Source organism: Euprymna scolopes, chromosome 30 (assembly GCF_053919585.1).
Source record: "Euprymna scolopes isolate OS-2025 chromosome 30, ASM5391958v1, whole genome shotgun sequence".
NCBI lineage: Eukaryota > Metazoa > Mollusca > Cephalopoda > Sepiida > Sepiolidae > Euprymna > Euprymna scolopes.
This window is the reverse complement of record NC_136511.1, coordinates 45,321,157-45,338,744: the sequence shown is the minus strand read 5'-3', so window position 1 is coordinate 45,338,744 and position 17,588 is coordinate 45,321,157. Positions and strand designations below refer to the sequence as shown.

The following is a 17,588-nucleotide window of genomic DNA, read 5'->3' as shown; positions in this document are numbered from 1 at the left end:
GCGTTTGAGAGGTGAAGGACAACTTTACTAGAACATTTGAATGTCTATGTGTCTTGTATAGAGTTCAAGTGTTAACCCCAGATAGGGGGCCTCTTGATTTCTGAGAACTTCGACTGAAGTAAAATCTATATATATAAAAGTGAAAATGTGTGTATGTTTGTATGTATGTATGTATGCGTGTTCGCTAAAAACTTTCGACAAACAGAACAAAAATTGACAAACTTGGTATCATATTGAAGCTCCATCCTTCACCCGAAAAATATAAAAAAATTGGCCAAAAACGTTAATTTTTTTCACCCTGAAATCAACAATTTTCTACAGGGGGGGGGGTCAACAAAAACCGTCCTCTCATGACGAGATCAGTTCTACGCATGTGTCAGATGACGTCATGACCTGATTTAGTTTAAATAGTTGAAGAACTGACTACTTTTCATGTACGTCGTGTTAGCTCAGTTGGTTAGAGCGTTGGTTCATTATCTAAACGTTTTGTGTTTGAATTGTGGTGTGAGATGTCTTTTTTTTTTTTTTCGATTTTTTAAATTTAAATATTGAACCAGTGTTATTTAAGCCATTTTTCACGTAACGTTCGTTTTTCTGGGTTTTTTTTTTTTTTTTACTTCGCTTATTCTTAGGTTTTCATTAACACCCCCGACCAACCAAACACATCCAAAAACACCTGGGTACGCACCGATTATTTAAATTTTAATATCGAATTGGTCAATGTCAGCATACCATCGTTATATCAGATGGTTGCTTTCATTTTAACACGATACACTCCCCTAATAAACGGCGGGAGTTGTTTTTCCCCAAAGTTAGGTAAAAACAAACAAACTGGGTCATTGAGCTCATTAAAAACTGTCCCGGAGAAAATGTTAACTGCTGAATAGCTATTGCTTACGTCGTCGTCGTAACGCTCGCACAAAATGTTAACTCTACGACTTCCGTGGGAGCACCTATCAATTTTGTTCTTACTTAAATAAATTCAAACATCTTCCAGTAACTCATTCTGGCTGTCCGAATGGTTAACGGTTCATACTTTTTTTCACATTTTTTTTCCAACTTTGCCTCAGCGCTTCGGGTTCGATCCTACCAACTTACCAAAACTTTTTACCCCCCCCCCCCAGGCAGTTTCTTTTTAATTTAAGAGCACACACACCTCGAAACACTCGGGCAACGCCGGGTACCCCCTGCTAGTTTATTAAATAAAAGGCAAAATGTGTGTGTTTGTATGTCTGCTAAAAACTTTCAACAGATACGTTGGAGACAAACTTGGTATCATTTTAAAGCTTGCTGTCACAGATGACAAATATCGAAAAATTAGTCAAAAGCATTAATTCTCTCACTGTCACTTTTATGTCGACATTTTTGCAAATCATTCAAACCTGAATTTTAATAGAATATTTGAATATCTATGTATCTCATATAGAGATCAAGTGTTAGGCCCAGGAAAGGAGCACTTTGATTTCTGAGAACTTTGAAGTAAAATGAAACAAAAAATGTTTATTTAACTAGATTCCATATTCCCCATCCAAATTGTTGTTTCACATTTTGTAAACTTTTTTTTTTTTTCACTCATTGATGACGTCATCTATCAGAATGTATGAAAGAAAACTATGGAAACTTGTACGGGTAATAATTCATATCTATCTTGACATACAGTTATATCTTTTGCCATCCCTTTTTGGATCATTTCCCTCTTACAAGAATAACTGTAACATTACCAACATTTACACATGTAGACCTCACACGTTGTAGTACAGTATGTCGCAAGGAGCAGAAGACAAGTGATAACTTGACTTTGCATATGTGTGTCTGCGCTCTGTTACATAACTCTCTACTCAAGAAAAAGCAATGCAAAGTTTTACTTACCTTTCGATAATATCCTGCCGTAAAAGTGTGCCCTGGGGTAAAGTAATAAATTCCAACCCAGAAGTGACACCAACTCCTAAATCCACATTAGCAATAATCCGAATAAAATCCAAATCCAGTTTTGTTAGGTGCAAGGCAATTTTCCGAGGATCGTTATCTATCAGAAGATGTCGGACTGTCATAACAGCTGAAGCATCCAATGGTTTGTTTTCTTCAGGCAAAATTGTGGAAGTGTACGTCGCCAGATTAACACTTCTTTCATAATCGTTCAAGTTAGGGAGACTTATTTTCCGGCTTTTTAGATATGTCACGTCGTACATATGTTCCAAGCTTTCCTCATCAATCGAGTTCTCATTTTTCGTATTATCCAAGAAAGAGAATTTGGTTTTACTCAAAAACTTTCCCTTCGGCGTGCTCTTTCCATTTTGACTTTCTGGTGCCGCATAGGTTGAGTTGCCATTTTTAATATTTTGATGATAATTAAAGTCCATTTTTTTGTCCGACTTTATCCAGCTAGGCGTCGACAAAACCTGATCCAACTCGCTGTAGTCCCTATCGTCATTATAAAGATCGGCATTCCGGATTTCGATTGTTGGTCGTTGCTTTTTCTTCATAGACGGAATCCTGCTTGGTTTTGGTGGTGGCGCTTTCAGCAAACTACTCTCAGAAGATGCTGGGTTCATTTTGTTGTCTGGCACTGCTAAGAAATTAAAAGTTTTATTTGCGTTAAAAGGAGTAAGCGTTGGCTCGCTTCCAGATCGAACATGTCGTATAGGTGCTGGAGGCATCTGATTTGTTGGGGTTTGTACAGGAGATCCTGGAGGGTCATGCATCGTTGGAACACTGTCGGAACGCCCCAAAGGAGACGAGGGCAGGGATAATGTTTCTTTGCTTTGATCATCATTAAGAGAGATTAACGGTATGCTCCCCGTACGTTTGGGGATACGCCGTCTTCCAATTGGACTTCCAGGAGGGGTAGCGGTTGGGGTTACAAAAGGACTGGGTTTGGGACTTGCATTTGGCGTGCTTGAATGAAATCCTGTAGTCTTATTCATTGGTGATCCATATTTCATATCGTAAAAACAAAGTGGGAGCTGACGGGCAATGGGTTGCTTTAAAATAACGTTTGATGCTTTCGTTACAGGTTTACCGTTTGTTAAATAATATTCGATAAGAATCTGAATGGAAGCGAATTCTTCTTCTTCCAAATAATATGTGACTTTTGGTTGGGAAGAACCGACCATTAAAACTTTAGAATTGACGATAAAGTGCATAGGAACGCCATGCCATCCGCACGTCAGAACAAAATCGCCGGGTTGTGAAATGCTATCACGAATCAAGAAATCACCGTTTGTTTTTACGAGTTGCTCTGAACAGGTTCTTGTGATATGACCGTGATACCATTTGTGACTTCGGAGGTTGGCAGGGTCACCTTGTAGTTCTTCTTGGAGGTCTTGTTGTAATTTCTCAAATGAAACGGGAACACTGTTGTCATTTGTAGGCGATAAGCTGATAAAAAAAAAGATAAAAAAAAGATGAAACAAAGTAATAAATTTTTTTATTTTTTACAAACTTTTTTACTACTTATTTATTACTACTGATTAGTGTAGTAGTTTGGTTTCATTTCCTAGAAGTACATCCACTGAAACAACGTGTCTACCAAAAAGTGCTCAATGAGTTAACAGAGCATATTACATCAAATGCATTTATACAAACAAACGGCTACATATGTGCATACATGTTTCTGCAATTTTCCATTTCAGAGAAATCATGTCATCAGGCTAAGGAAAAATACGCTCAAGATAAAAAACATTTTTTTACCAAATATTCATTTCAGGATGACCTAACAGAATTTGAGGGGGGTGGGTGGCAGAGGAAGGATTAAATAGGTTTGGAAGATTATATTTAATGAGGAAATACAGGGTAATAATGGACACTTTATATATATACATGGGAATAATGATTTTCAAAATTAAGTTAAAAATATAATGAGTACATACAGTGTGGAAATTTATATAAAACAATTTACGAAAAAATAGCACAAACATTTACTAAAAAATACACCCACCCACACACATATATATATATATATATATATATATATATATGGTACGACACAATCACGTTGACACACCGGTTCTTGCCAGCTCACCGAAGTTAAGTAACATTGAGCCTGGACAGTACCAGATGGGTAACCATTTGGGAAGGCTAGGTGCTGTATGTACCTTCTGGGAAGTTTGGGCGTGGGGCCAGCACCCTTACCCTGTAAAAAGAACTCCTCACTACAAAAGCATCTACAAAAGTTGTAGATGGCCTATGCCCCTCCCCCAGGAGATCAAGGGCTATGGTTGGTTGGTTTTATATATATATATATATATATATATATATATATATATATATATATATGGATGTTTATACGTATGTATATATATATATACAGTAGCGTCCAAAAGTTAAGGGCTAGTAGTTTCAAGACAAGTTTAAGTACTTTTTAAGAAAAACCGTTCATTTAAAATACTTAATATGCATATATACTTATAGATATACTCATCACTCATGTCTCGCCTAAATTTAATAAGCATCCGTTGGATATTTTTAAAGTTATGACCAATAACACAAGACTTTGTCCAAATTCTCGTGGTCCAAAAGTTAAGGGCTAGGCGGTATAATCTTTAATTATTATAACAGTAAGGTACTGTATAGGTGTCAGACAGGTACTATGAATAATCCTACTTCAAATTTTTACTAAAGAACATTAAAATTATTGTAATTGAGTAAAAGAAATGAGTGTTTGTATCGCACTAGTACAACATGGCAGCAAAACAACGTCGTCCCGTTTCTGTCGAAGAAAAACAGCTAATTATTCATCTTCATAGTAATGGCAAGAAAACTTCTGAGATTGTTGACACCGTAGGAAGGTCTCCTAGTGTAGTAAAGCGTATTGTGGCACATTTCAAGCAGTCAGGATCAGTGGCAGCTGCCCCAAAATCTGGTAGACCTCGAATCACAACTGCTCAACAGGATCGTCTTATTGTCAAAATGTCACTTAAAGACAGATTTAACACTGCTGCTAAAATATCTCGAGAACTAAAGCAAAGGTCTATTGTTCAAGCGTCTCGGCAAACTGTTACACGCCGGTTGCACGCTTCTGGATTGCAATCTCGAGTGCCAGCAAGGAAGCCTCTTATCTCCAAAAAGAATCAGAAACTCCGCCTCGCTTTTGCCCAAGAACACGTTGTGTGGACAACCGAAAACTGGTCCCGTGTGCACTTTAGTGATGAATCGAAGTTTAACGTTATCGGATCTGATGGCAACACGTATGTCCGGCGAAGAACTGGTGAGAGATTGGAGGTTAAGTGCGTGAAAAAAACTGTGAAATTTGGAGGAGGAAGTGTAATGGTTTGGGGCGTTATGTCAGCTGCAGGCTGTGGACTACTGATTCGTCTGCAAGGTGGAATAAATGCAGAAGTTTATAAGCAGATTCTACGGCAGCATGCAGTTCCTAGTCTTCGGTCGTCGCTCTATCAACCTGCAATTTTCATGCAGGATAACGCTCCTTGTCACACTGCTAAGAAAGTAAAAACATTTTTAGACGAGGAAGAAGTTGAAACGATGCGTTGGCCCCCTCAGAGTCCAGATCTTAATCCTATTGAGAATATCTGGAAAATAGTTGGTGAACGTGCTCAATTTCAGTTCCCAAAAAATCAAGAACTCTGGCAGTGCTTACATGCTGAATGGAGTGCGATAACGCCAGCGTTTTGCAAGAAGTTGGTGGATTCCTGTGCCAAGAGGTGTCAATAAGTCATAAATAGCAAGGGTTTGTTTACCAAATACTAGTTAGTTGGTAATTTCAGCCATTCACAGCAAGGACAAAAGCCGCAATCATGTTAGCCCTTAACTTTTGGACACACAAATTTTGAACAATTTTATTTAAAATGGTAGTTATTCAAAAAATACTTAGTGTAGGCTAACGAAATTATGACCCATTGAAGATATACATGTTATCTATATAATTGTGAAGTAATTTTTTGTTGTTCGTGTGTATTTGTTTCAAATATATGGTTGAACTTGCTGAGGTTTTACTAGCCCTTAACTTTTGGACGCTACTGTATATATATATATATATATATATATGGATGTTTATACGTATGTATATATATATATATATATATGGATGTTTATACGTATATATATATATATATATGGATGTTTATACGTATGTATATATATATATGGATGTTTATACGTATATATATATATATATATGGATATTTATACGTATGTATATATATATATATATACATACACATACGTATAAACATCCACACATATATACACGTTTAACACATGCATTTAACGATACACAGCTATAATTAAATTAAAAAAAAAAAATATCTACTTTGTTACAGTATAGATATATATCTACATTAAAAATTTCAACCCTATTTACTTATTAATTATTATGAATAAAAATCCATATGCTATATTCAATGCAATTACAAATCTTTCAAATTAAAAGTACTGCCACGCCCATATAAGAGTATTTTATACATCAATTTTGCAAAACCAAATATCGATCAAAATTTTATCCATCTAACATTGAAATGTACGTCATTTTTTTCTTTTAAAATATCTTACAAAAGTACATACATATAAAATATAAATGTGCTGACAAAATTCACAAGAAAAAAACCCAATAATTATTTGTATTATTATTCATCGAACTACTGTTCTCATCTTGAGTGTGATTTTCACATTTCGGTCGATATAACTTCCGACCTTCTTCACATGTATCTTGTCAAACTTTGGAATGTTTCAGTTGAACTCGGGAATTTCGACGGAATTTCAAGCGGAACCCTTTATTTACTTCACGGGGTAGCGTGTTCTTGTTCCATCAGCCATGACTGAATAGAGGTCATTAGTAATTCGCAAATGTATATTTCGGTCGCCCACACTGAGGATTGAACCTTCAACCTTCAGAAGAATATCACTTTTACATACTTTAACCACTGCACCATGGGTCCTTGAAGTAAATAAAGGGTTCTGCTCAAAATTCCCAAGTTCGACAAGATACACCTGAAGAAGGTCGGAGGTTATATCGACCAAAACGTTGTGAAAATGGCACTCAAGATGAGAACAGTAGTTCGATGAATAATACAAATAACCAATCCTCATCTCAAAAATTCAGAAATGTCATAGCAATAATTATGTCAGTAATTTTTTTTCTTTATTATTGCCCAGGTATTTTCTAGGTATTTAGCAGGACTAGTAATTCTCCAAGTTTAGAAGATATACAACAGTATTTACTAATATATTCAACTATACAATTGAAAGACCCAAATAACCTTGCCTATTCCTCATTTTATATGGGGTGAGCCAGGTCATGAGACAAAGCTTTTTTCTTTTTGAGTAGTTACAGTCAAGAAATTATAATCGTTAATTTATAATTCTTTAAGTGCATGTATTTTAAAATGTTTGCAGGAAATAGTAGTCTCTTGTTTAATATTCAATAGTTTGCCCCGGTCCTTAAATCTTGTTATTTCAAGTTTTTCATAAAGACATAAAAAACATGGTGAGTGTAGCGAGTGGCATGTATTTGCCTTTTTAATAATTTTCCACTTTAACCTTTGATGTCTTATTTTCCCTAACTAATTTCCAATAATGTATTAATAACACAGTATCTTTTTCATATGTTTGATTGCTCATCGAACGTGTATGCCCATAAAATCTATTCTTAAATTTCATTTGGGTACTTCCTATATATATATATATATATATATATATATATATATATGTATAGGAAACAATAAGAATGGAAAATGAAGTCACAAAAACTATATATTGGTGAATATAGAATAGTTCATTTATTTAATAAAGGTATACAAATATTTAGTTGGGGGATAGAGCTATACGGAGTCCCCTCTATCCCCCAACTAATTGTGTCCTGGCAGGCTAGCTTCAGTTTTGCTGCTTCGGGATGAGTTTTGCTTGTTTGTCTCCCCTGTGGCGTTGCCAAGCCACTAATATCGTAAAAATTGAATTAAACTTGAAAATCCTATCTAAAAAAAAACAAAACAAAAAATAACAATAGTACAATCCATGTCCATGCAGAATATGGACTGTGCTATTATTTTTTTTAAAACCTTGGACAGAATTTGAAGAAAGAACAGAGAGATTCTTACATGAATGATAAGATTACAAATCTACGTTGTAATAACAAAAAACTTACGGTGACAAAGGCGCATTGAATGACTGACACCAGGAATTTCTTTTGCCTATAAACAAAAATCGAGAAAATTATCGCTGAAGTACATGAAAACGATTTTTTGCTGATTTTTTTTTATCACAAAATTTTGAATGAATGGATTTATCAAATACATTAAAATCAAGGTTTAATATAGAAAACATGCAACGTTTTGATATTGATTGGTTAGATTTGGTTGTTTTGTTTGTTGGCATACGAACCATTTTTGGGTGATGTGCCATTTTGGAAAAAAAATTTAATGCTTAAAATTCTTTATATCGTCATATATAGGCTGTCCAAAAAGTCACTGAAGGGTTTTGAACTTAAATAGATTCTTTCTTTTTGATGATATTTTTCTGTAATTTTAGCACAATCTGACTAAGACATTGGGGCGGGGGGAAATAATGTCTTTTAAACGTTGCCTATTTTCAGCTTTACATATCTGTGCTCTTTCCAAAACATTATTCATGACAAATTGCAGAATCTCTGGATTCCAATTTAACTCCCTTATTTCACACTCTTTCTCTATTTTCATTTGTGATGACATTTTAAGGTCTGCCAGCTCACGGAAAATCAAGTACAGCTCTTTGGTTTTCAAATCAGCGTACAATGTTTTGAATTGTGCTGTGACTTGGGCTATTTCTTACATGAAAATGCCATCGATAAGCCCTTTGAATCAAATTATTATTTGGATTATTCGCAAAGACTCATGGTGTAATGGATAAAGTAATAGGTGTAATTCAGTTGTAAGTGACAGTCTTCTGGCAGTTACTGGTTCAATACTAAGAATACAATTGCAAAAAGACTTCTACTCTGCCTCTGCCATGGATAACGAAAAAGAACATGTTATTTTCATGGATTAAATAAAGAGTTCTGCCTTTGCAGATGCATGAGTTCGACAAGATATGCCTGTAGAAGGTCAGAAGTTATTGTGTGAATAAAACTTTTTTTTTTTTTACATAAGCAAATTTTGTAACTATATCAGCACGCAGATTCTATGATAGTCTATATCAGTGCTTTTCAACCTTTTCGCTGGAGTGGAACCCCATAGAAATATTCCACTGGCTCATGGAACCCCTATGCAATAATTTAGTTGTCTGATGCAAAAAAAAACAAACAAAAAAAACAAACAAGAAAAACCAAAAAAAAGAAAACCCACAGTATTTAAAGAATAAAATGAAATAAAAAACACTCATGTTCAAAGTATTGTACATGTTTGTTGTTGAAATAAAAAAATGTACATATTTGAATAAATCACATTTATTTGAATAAATTACATTTATTTGAAGAAATTACATTTATTCTTATCAAAAACTCAATGGGGAAACTTGAGTTTGGAGTTTCCTGCACACCTCTTTAAGATTGGGACGTGTTTTTGACAGACACACACAAAGATCATTTTTAAGACAGCAATTGTGCTCATTTCTTGTGCTTAATGGTTGTCAGAGATTCTTTTTGCGTTGATTGTATAATAGGAATATATAAAAGCAAACCTTATAGTCGCAAAAATAGTTAATTTTTCAAATGTAACGAACTTAATTTGATAAAATTTAGTATATTTAATCAATATTTTTTTTTAAATGCATATAATAATAAAATAGATTTTCAAAATTGAATTTAACATTCTATTTATTTGTTCTTTGTTGGAATTTAGAAATTATGGAACCCGTAGACTGTACTTGCAGAACTCCAAGGTTTCACAGAACTGTGATTGAAAAGCACTGGTCCGTATGATATTTTTCCTGTTCCTTTCTTAATCCGTACATTACTCTTTAAAAAAAAACAAATATAATTTTTTAAGGCCAAACTGCTTTAAAAATAGCAAACTTCATGAAATTTGGCTCTAAAAATGCTGATCTAGTCACCATTGGACAAACATATAAGAGTGACCTCCTTTTGATGTAGTCTTGTTTTTGAATATTATCTCCATAATATTCTGCTTGTTCCTTCCTTAGTTAGTCTTATGTTATGCTTTGAAAAAGGCCAAATACAATTTTTGAAGGCCAAAACTACTTCAAAAAGGGCCAATGTTAACAAAATTCAGCTTTAAAAAGGTCAATCTGGCAACACTAAACAAGAATATCAGAGTAACTTCCCTTTGATCTAGCCCCGTTTTCAAATATAATAATATATGATCATTGTGAAAAAGGAACTGGCAGCTGTTATACACTGAAGAAAGAACTCTGCAAAATGTTAAGTAAAAAAGGGAACATTTGAAAGAAACGAGGCAAAACAAAAGAACATTGTCTACCAAATGATGCTAGACTGAAAAAATAAATTAAAAAGTGTTTATTACAATGTTATTTTATTATTTGTATTGAACTATGTAACACAATATTACTTTATTAATTAATTTCATTTGGGTCAAGTATATGTTTAAAATATAATGAACACTATTTTCATAGAAATGTTAATAAACTCATATTTTTACTTTGTTTTTAAAATTACATTTTTACCCTGAATAAGGCAAACTGCCACTTTGATGTAGGGGGGGGCTACTATCAGGGACATGAGTTGCAGAGATACTATGTGGGGAGTTGAGCAGCAAGATGTCACATTACACTTGAACTTTTGCATGTCAGTACAGTCGGGGAAGCAGAAACCTGGAAGGGAATTCCAAAGTCGAGCAATTCTGGGGAAGAAACGATTAGAGTAGAAGGCTTTCTTACATCTAGGGATCTCTAGTGTGTAGGGGTGGGATTTTGCTGCTTGTTGGGTTTGTTGGGAGTATTTATGTTGAGGGGGTATAAAGGCTTGTAGTTTGTTGGAGCATCCACCATTAAAATACTTGTAAAATAGGCAGAGGAATGCAATATTTCGTCGATGGGGCAGAGGTTGAAGCTTAGATGACAGTTCAGGACCTATCAGGTTGGCGACTCTTTTGTCCAAGAGTGAAAGACTAGTAGCAGATGCTCCATACATGGGCGAATGGTGGCCTTGTAGAAGTACAGAATACTTCCAGGCATAAGTAATTTTCTAGCATGGTAGAGAGAGCCCACCTTCCTCGCAGCAGCCTCAGCAATGCTCTTGATGTATTTATTCCAGCTCATGTTCCCTGTGAACATTAAGCCGAGAAGTTTGAAAGAAGTACATGCAGGCAATTTATCTTTAGCCATAGTTATTACTGATGGAAAAGGTTTCTTGCGATTATTGAAGGAAACAAGCTTAGTCTTGGCAGTATTGAATGTGACCATCCATTTTTGTCCCCGTTCTACGACAGATTGAAAGTCTTCCGCTAGTGTTTCTGCCATTACCTTAGATATGTGTTCATTACTTTAGATATGTGCCATTACCTTAGATATGTGCTCGTGTCTATTATAGAGCGTGGTGTCATCAGCAAATATGCCCATCTCAGAGACAATTTTATCAGGGAAGTCATTTATTAATATTAGGAATAATAAAGGTCCAAGAATCGACCCCTGAGGTACATCCACATTTATATCATATTGTTTAGATGTCCGACCGTTGAGGATTCTTCTCTTACTTAAGAAGGATTTAATTATGTTTCGTATTCGTCCAGTGATACCGTATGATCTGATTTTCCTGAGAAGACTATTGTGCCATAACCTGTCAAAATCCCTTAGATATATTTAGGGCTATCGCTCTACTCTCCCCTACTTTGTCCAGTGTATGGTATATATGTTCGGAGATTACAGTTAGGATATCTGTTGTAGAACGGGCTTGCCTACATCCACAGTTGTTGCATATTATTAGTTTTTCTGTTGAGAAAACGTTTTGCACAATTTAGAAAAATATCAGCTTTATCGAAACATATTTGTTGATTAAATATTTTTCTCATTTTGTGGAATTTCCATGGTTCCTGCTAGTTCCAACTAAAGAGCCAGATTTCAAAGTCGACCTTCTCCTAAGCAGAAAAGAGTGTTCTATGTGGTCTGTCCCATTCACAAAGAGAAGCGACTGAATCAATATTTTTATCATAAAATAGATTTAACCAATTTAACCGGAGAGGAGAATTGGGGAGGGTGGGGTTAATTGATATTTTAAAAATAATTCATGGGATTTCTAAATATGGGCCATTTTTTTTTTATTTTTTTAAATTGGCTTGAATTTTAAATTCATTGGTAAATAAAAAAAAAAAGTAAATGTTTGAGCTGGTAAGTCTGAGAGAAAAAGTTAAAGTGATTTTTACCTGTTGATTTCTGATATTTTTCTCGTAAATAACCCAGGCTCGTCACCAATTTTGCTCGATGTGCACAGTTTTTGACGCCAATGTCTCGGATTTTGGTTTCATTGAATCCAAGCAAATCCTTAACAAAACAAAAATGAAATAAATAAATACAAAAATAAATAAAAAACAAATAAAAACAAAAATGAATAACAAGAACAAATAAAAACAAAAATAAATAAAAACGAAAATAACAAAACAAAAACAACACAAAAATAACAAAAAACAAAACAACAAACAAAACAACAAAATCAATGTTTAAAAGATCAAATATGAATAGAAAAACTTTTTTCAGTCAGAATACGAAAACCAGTTAAATATACAAAATACATTCATACACATACATTCATATTATAGAAGATCAGAATAATATCGATACCAACAGTTTCTAATTCTAACAATAAGCACTTTATCTGTTATGCCGCGAGTGTTTGTAATTGCGTGGCATAACAGATAAAGTACTAAGTTAAATTTTTTTTTTTTTATAACATTTTCACCCCAAACAAGGCATATCGCCACTTTGATGTAGAGGCTACTATCAGGGAGGGACATAAGCTACAGAATGTCCGGTCACGTTACACTTGAACTTCTGCATGTCAGTACAGTTGGGGAAGCAGGGTCCCGGAAGGGAGTTCCAAAGTCTAGTGGTTCTGGGGGAAAAACTACTGGAGTAGAAGGCTCTCATACATCTACGGATTTCTACTGTGAAAGGGTGGGATTTAGCTGCTTGTCGGGTCTGACGGAGGTATTTATGTCAAGGGGGTACAAGTGCTTGCAGTTCGTTAGAGCATTTACCGTTAAAGTACTTGTAGAACAGGCAGAGGGGTGCTACATTTCGTCGATGGGACAGAGGCTGAAGCTTAAATGACAGTTCAGGACCTATTAGGTTGGCGACTCTCTTTTGGACCTTTTCCAGGAGCGAGAGACTAGTAGCAGATGCACCAGCCCAAATATGGCAACAATACTCCATACATGGGCGAAATGTGGCCTTATAGAGGTACAGGATACTTTCGGGTGTTAGTAGCTTTCTAGCACGGTAGAGAGAACCTACCTTCTTTGCAGTGGGGTGGCAATACTCACAATGTAATTGTTCCAACTCATGTTTCCTGTGAACGTTAGGCCGAGGAGTTTAAAAGATGTACTTTCAGATAAGGAGTCTTTGGTCATTGCTATTGGTGGTAAAGAAGGTTTCTTGTAGTTATTGAAGGAAACAAGTTTAGTCTTGGCAGCATTGAATGTGACCATCCATTTTTGTCCCCATTCCACTACAGATCGGAGGTCATCCTCTAGTGTTTCTGCCATTTCTTTAGATATGTGTTCATTTGTTTTCCTGATGTATCTGTTATAGAGCGTGGTGAAACGCTTCTGGTTCTGGAGGTTGAAGGTTCAATCCTTAGTGTGGGTGATACTCTGGATACAAGTATGAATTAAGATTTCTACTCAGTCATGGCTGACGGAACGAGAACATGTTATTCCTGGGATTGAAGAACATTGCACAATACGTTAGAATGGTTTAACTTTCAAAAACTAAAATTATTTGGATTATTCAAACTACTGTTCTCATCTTGAATGTTATTCTTGTAACCGTTTAGCTGATGTGACCTCTGACCTGATTGAGGGGTATCTTGCTGAATTCAGGAATAATAGAACCCTTCGTTTATCTCCATGGGTGTAGATTACTCTCGTTCTGTCATCCATGACAAAATAGAAGTGGTAAGTCATTCTTAATTGTATTCTCAGTAAGAACTGAAACTTCAACCTCCAAAAGACTGCTACTTAGAACGGATTATTACTTAGCACTTTATCCGTTGTGTCACAGGTTTATAGACAATTATAGAGTAAATTTGAGGAAATTTATGATAGCTCCATTGAAGAGGCAGCCTTGAGTAACTGGAATTGAGCGTGGACATGTGTATGACAGCTGTATACAAATGACCAAGCCGTGTGCAAGGTGATGTCACGATAAGAAAGAAGCTGTCCCCATAAATAATCAAATTCTACCCAATTTACACCATTAACGATTCCTACACTACCATCTTACATTCATTAACCCTTATCCTATAAAAAAAAAAACAATAAAAATTGAGATATTGTTTTGTAATTTTATTCATTAAGGTCTCCTTCAATGGCTTTGTTTGCGTGGTATGAATCGCCTACATGCTAGGGTCAGGTGATCTTCGAGGTGTTTTGATCCTCACCTTGTAATGCTGAGTGTTTAGCTGTAACTGAGTATGGACACACGTATGACAGCTATATGCAAATGACCAAGCCGGGTGTGAGATGACGTCAGGGTAAGAAAGAAGGAAAAAGATTATAAAAAGAAGAACGGGATTCGAGAATTTTGATGATCATGCCAGAGAAGGTAGTGGCATTCGAAAAGTATTTGGGACGTGTTCGAGACATGTGCCCCGCAAGAAGGGGATCACGCCAGAGAAGGACAAAGATGTGTTACGCCCGATGGTCGAGGGTGACAGGAAAAGGTCCATGAATAAATGTGTGTAATAAATAAATGTCGATTGTTTCACTAAGGAAAGAAAGTGAGTTGAGTTCTTACTTTCTTATGTTCCTCGCGACAGAGTCTACAGCGTGTTGGGTCTCTACATATTAACGACTACGTTACATAGCAAGGAGGGACCAAGTACCATTTTTTGCGTCTTTGGTATGCCTTGACTAAAGATTGAAACCCAGTCTCCTAGCCATGAACATTAACCATTGTGCCAAAGCAATATTTTAAACTCATAGTTCGATCATATTTCATTTGATAAAAGTTGTATTGATCAATGTTAGATTATTGAGATTATGTCAAATGAAGTTCTCAATTGTATTTCAAATAATCTTTTAGAGCACGGTGACTGAGAGCAACAGGAAAAGACCCATAAATAAATGTCAGTTGTAAAAAAGTGAATGGAGTTGAATTTCTTGTCCTGGTTTCCTTGTGATGGTGTCTGCATGCTAAACCGTGTGTAAAACGTCGGTAACGTTACATAAAGCCAAAGCTCATATCTACTGAGTTGATTCTAGGTAGATTCAATCACCCCCTCTCCTCCACCACCACCACCACCACCTCATAGGCAAGCCTCTGTTTTATGTCAAGAATTTCAAGCACTTTATGAAAAAAAAAAAAAAAAAAATCAATAACGCTCCTATTAATTCCAACCAGATGGTGAATCTAGACAAAGTAAGTTTGTTCACGGACATACCCACCCAAGTAATCAATCCTCATCTCACAAAATCTGTTTTATCACTATTTCCATGGCAAGTGCTCGGCTGAGCTCCATTCTCTGGTCCCCCCCCCGCCAATCTTTCACGAAAAATACCCGATTAACTGAAACCACGGTCAATAATTTTCCCCACTCTTTATCCGTGCCTAAATCGAAACGTAGATTCCATGAACAAAGCTTCTTTCTTAGAACTGCACACCTGTGGAACTCTCTGCCGCTTGCCTGTTTCCCTCCCGACTTCAACTTGGATGTCTTCAAGTCCAACACAAACAAATTCTTGATGAACCGCCCCCCCTTAAGTAATGACACTTTATCAAATCTCCAATACTAACGATTACTACGATACTATCCCATTGATTACTGTACACACAATAACCCTTATCCCCGAGTGGCTTCTGGGCCTTGATAAGTGGTGACCTCCAGGTAAAAAAAAAAAAAAAAAAAAAAAATTAGAGGCCCTTGATATGACCTTAAACTATATCCAGTGGTGAGGCCCCAGCTTGCGGGCTTTGGGGAGTGTGGAGTCACCCTTTAATTACCATTGCTCCCAGGTCCACTCTGACCCGAAGTGGTAGTACCTGTTGGGTCCCAACTATGGGTTGAATAGAAAACGACTTGAAAACAACAAATATATTCTATTAAAAATTTTTTTTTCAAAATCTTTGAATTCGGCATTAAATAACCTGAAAAGGGTTGATATGCTGTAAAACAAAAACAACCAACCAACCAGAAAATTAGAAAAACAATTAATGTTGGACTCAAGAAAAAAAATTAAAGCCAATGAAATAAAATTAAACAACTTTTTATAAAATTTTGTGTTTACAAATTTATTTTATTACTTAAAAAAACAAAAAACAAAACAAAAAAAACATGATATGATTTGTGTCTTCCGGTGTGCTTGAGGTATTGTGATGAATGAGAACTTTAGCTAGGATCAAACATAGACTAGCAAAGATACAGTGACGAGGATGACCATAGACACCCGCTCCCCAATTTTTGAGTGGCCTTGTGCCTGATTTTTTGTTTATTTCTGTTTTGTTTGTAAATTTTTCAGAGGGAATAAAAATATCTAACTCAAGAAAAAAAAAAATATATATATAACTCAAGAAAAAAAAAAAAAAAATAAAAAATAAATAAACCGGAGAAAGAAAAGGAAGAAAAATAAAATTACAAGCCATTAACGGTTTATTTAATCTTTCATTGTTATCTGTCTCATGGTTGGGATAACCAAGCAACCAGTTTTCACAGAGCGAGAGCATGTTTCTGCCCCCCCCCCCCTCGTGAATAAATGGTTCCTTTTGATATTCCATGCAAATTCCCGAGTTTGACAAAAAGATTCCAGTTTTACAAAAGACACCTGACAAAGGTCATCAACCGAAATTACATATTACTAGCAGGACACCCGGCGTTGCCCGGTCGTAAATACGCATAAATATTATATTTTAATTCATACAGAAACTGAGACATGTGCATGCGAATATTACGATTTTTTTTTCTAAACAGTTCGTTTCTTGTAAGTAAAAAAAAAAAAAAAAAAAAATACTCAAGCTGAGATCGAAACCAAAACCTAGACAGTGAGTCAAGTATGATAACCATTAGGCCAGCTCTTGACATGATATTTAAAAAGTGTTTTCAAACCTACTTATTATTATTATTATGTGAACGCTTCATGCATGCACAGTTGTGAAACAGTTGACAAACAGATAAAAATCTGATGCCCCCCTCCCGTATCAATTTTTAAATTTTGACTCCTTTACAGCCCTTTTTTCTGGATAAAAACTGATTAAAAAATTTTCCACATGTCTGAATATCCTATATACCAAATTTAAATCTGTTGAGAATTGTCCTCACGCACGCGCGCGCGCGCGCACACACACACACACACACACATTTGCACTTTTATATATAGATTTTATTTTTTTATTTTTTGAATCCTTTGAGATAAGGCTTCATGAATTGTGAATTCATTTTTTTTTTTTTTTGTGGACTGTTATCTTCATTTTCATGGTTGTTGCTGTTTAACCAAGTTTTGGCCAACTAATCCTTTGGCCTGCTTTGGGTAGGATTA

The 17,588-nt window shown here is 35.5% G+C and overlaps 1 protein-coding gene across 4 annotated transcripts in view; it reads right to left on the bottom strand.

The window, feature by feature from the left end:
• Positions 1 to 17,588, bottom strand: part of LOC145254782 (breast cancer anti-estrogen resistance protein 3 homolog) — a 432,885-nt gene that overhangs the window by 21,215 nt on the left and 394,082 nt on the right. For all 4 annotated transcript variants that reach the window (XM_080113563.1, XM_080113562.1, XM_080113560.1 and 1 more), the window contains exons 3-5: positions 12,264 to 12,381; positions 8,099 to 8,144; positions 1,870 to 3,378 (exon numbers count right to left, since the gene is read on the bottom strand). In XM_080113563.1, coding sequence (XP_079969689.1) covers positions 1,870 to 3,378; positions 8,099 to 8,144; positions 12,264 to 12,381 — 1,673 coding nt within the window. The remainder of the gene's footprint in view (positions 1 to 1,869; positions 3,379 to 8,098; positions 8,145 to 12,263; positions 12,382 to 17,588) is intronic.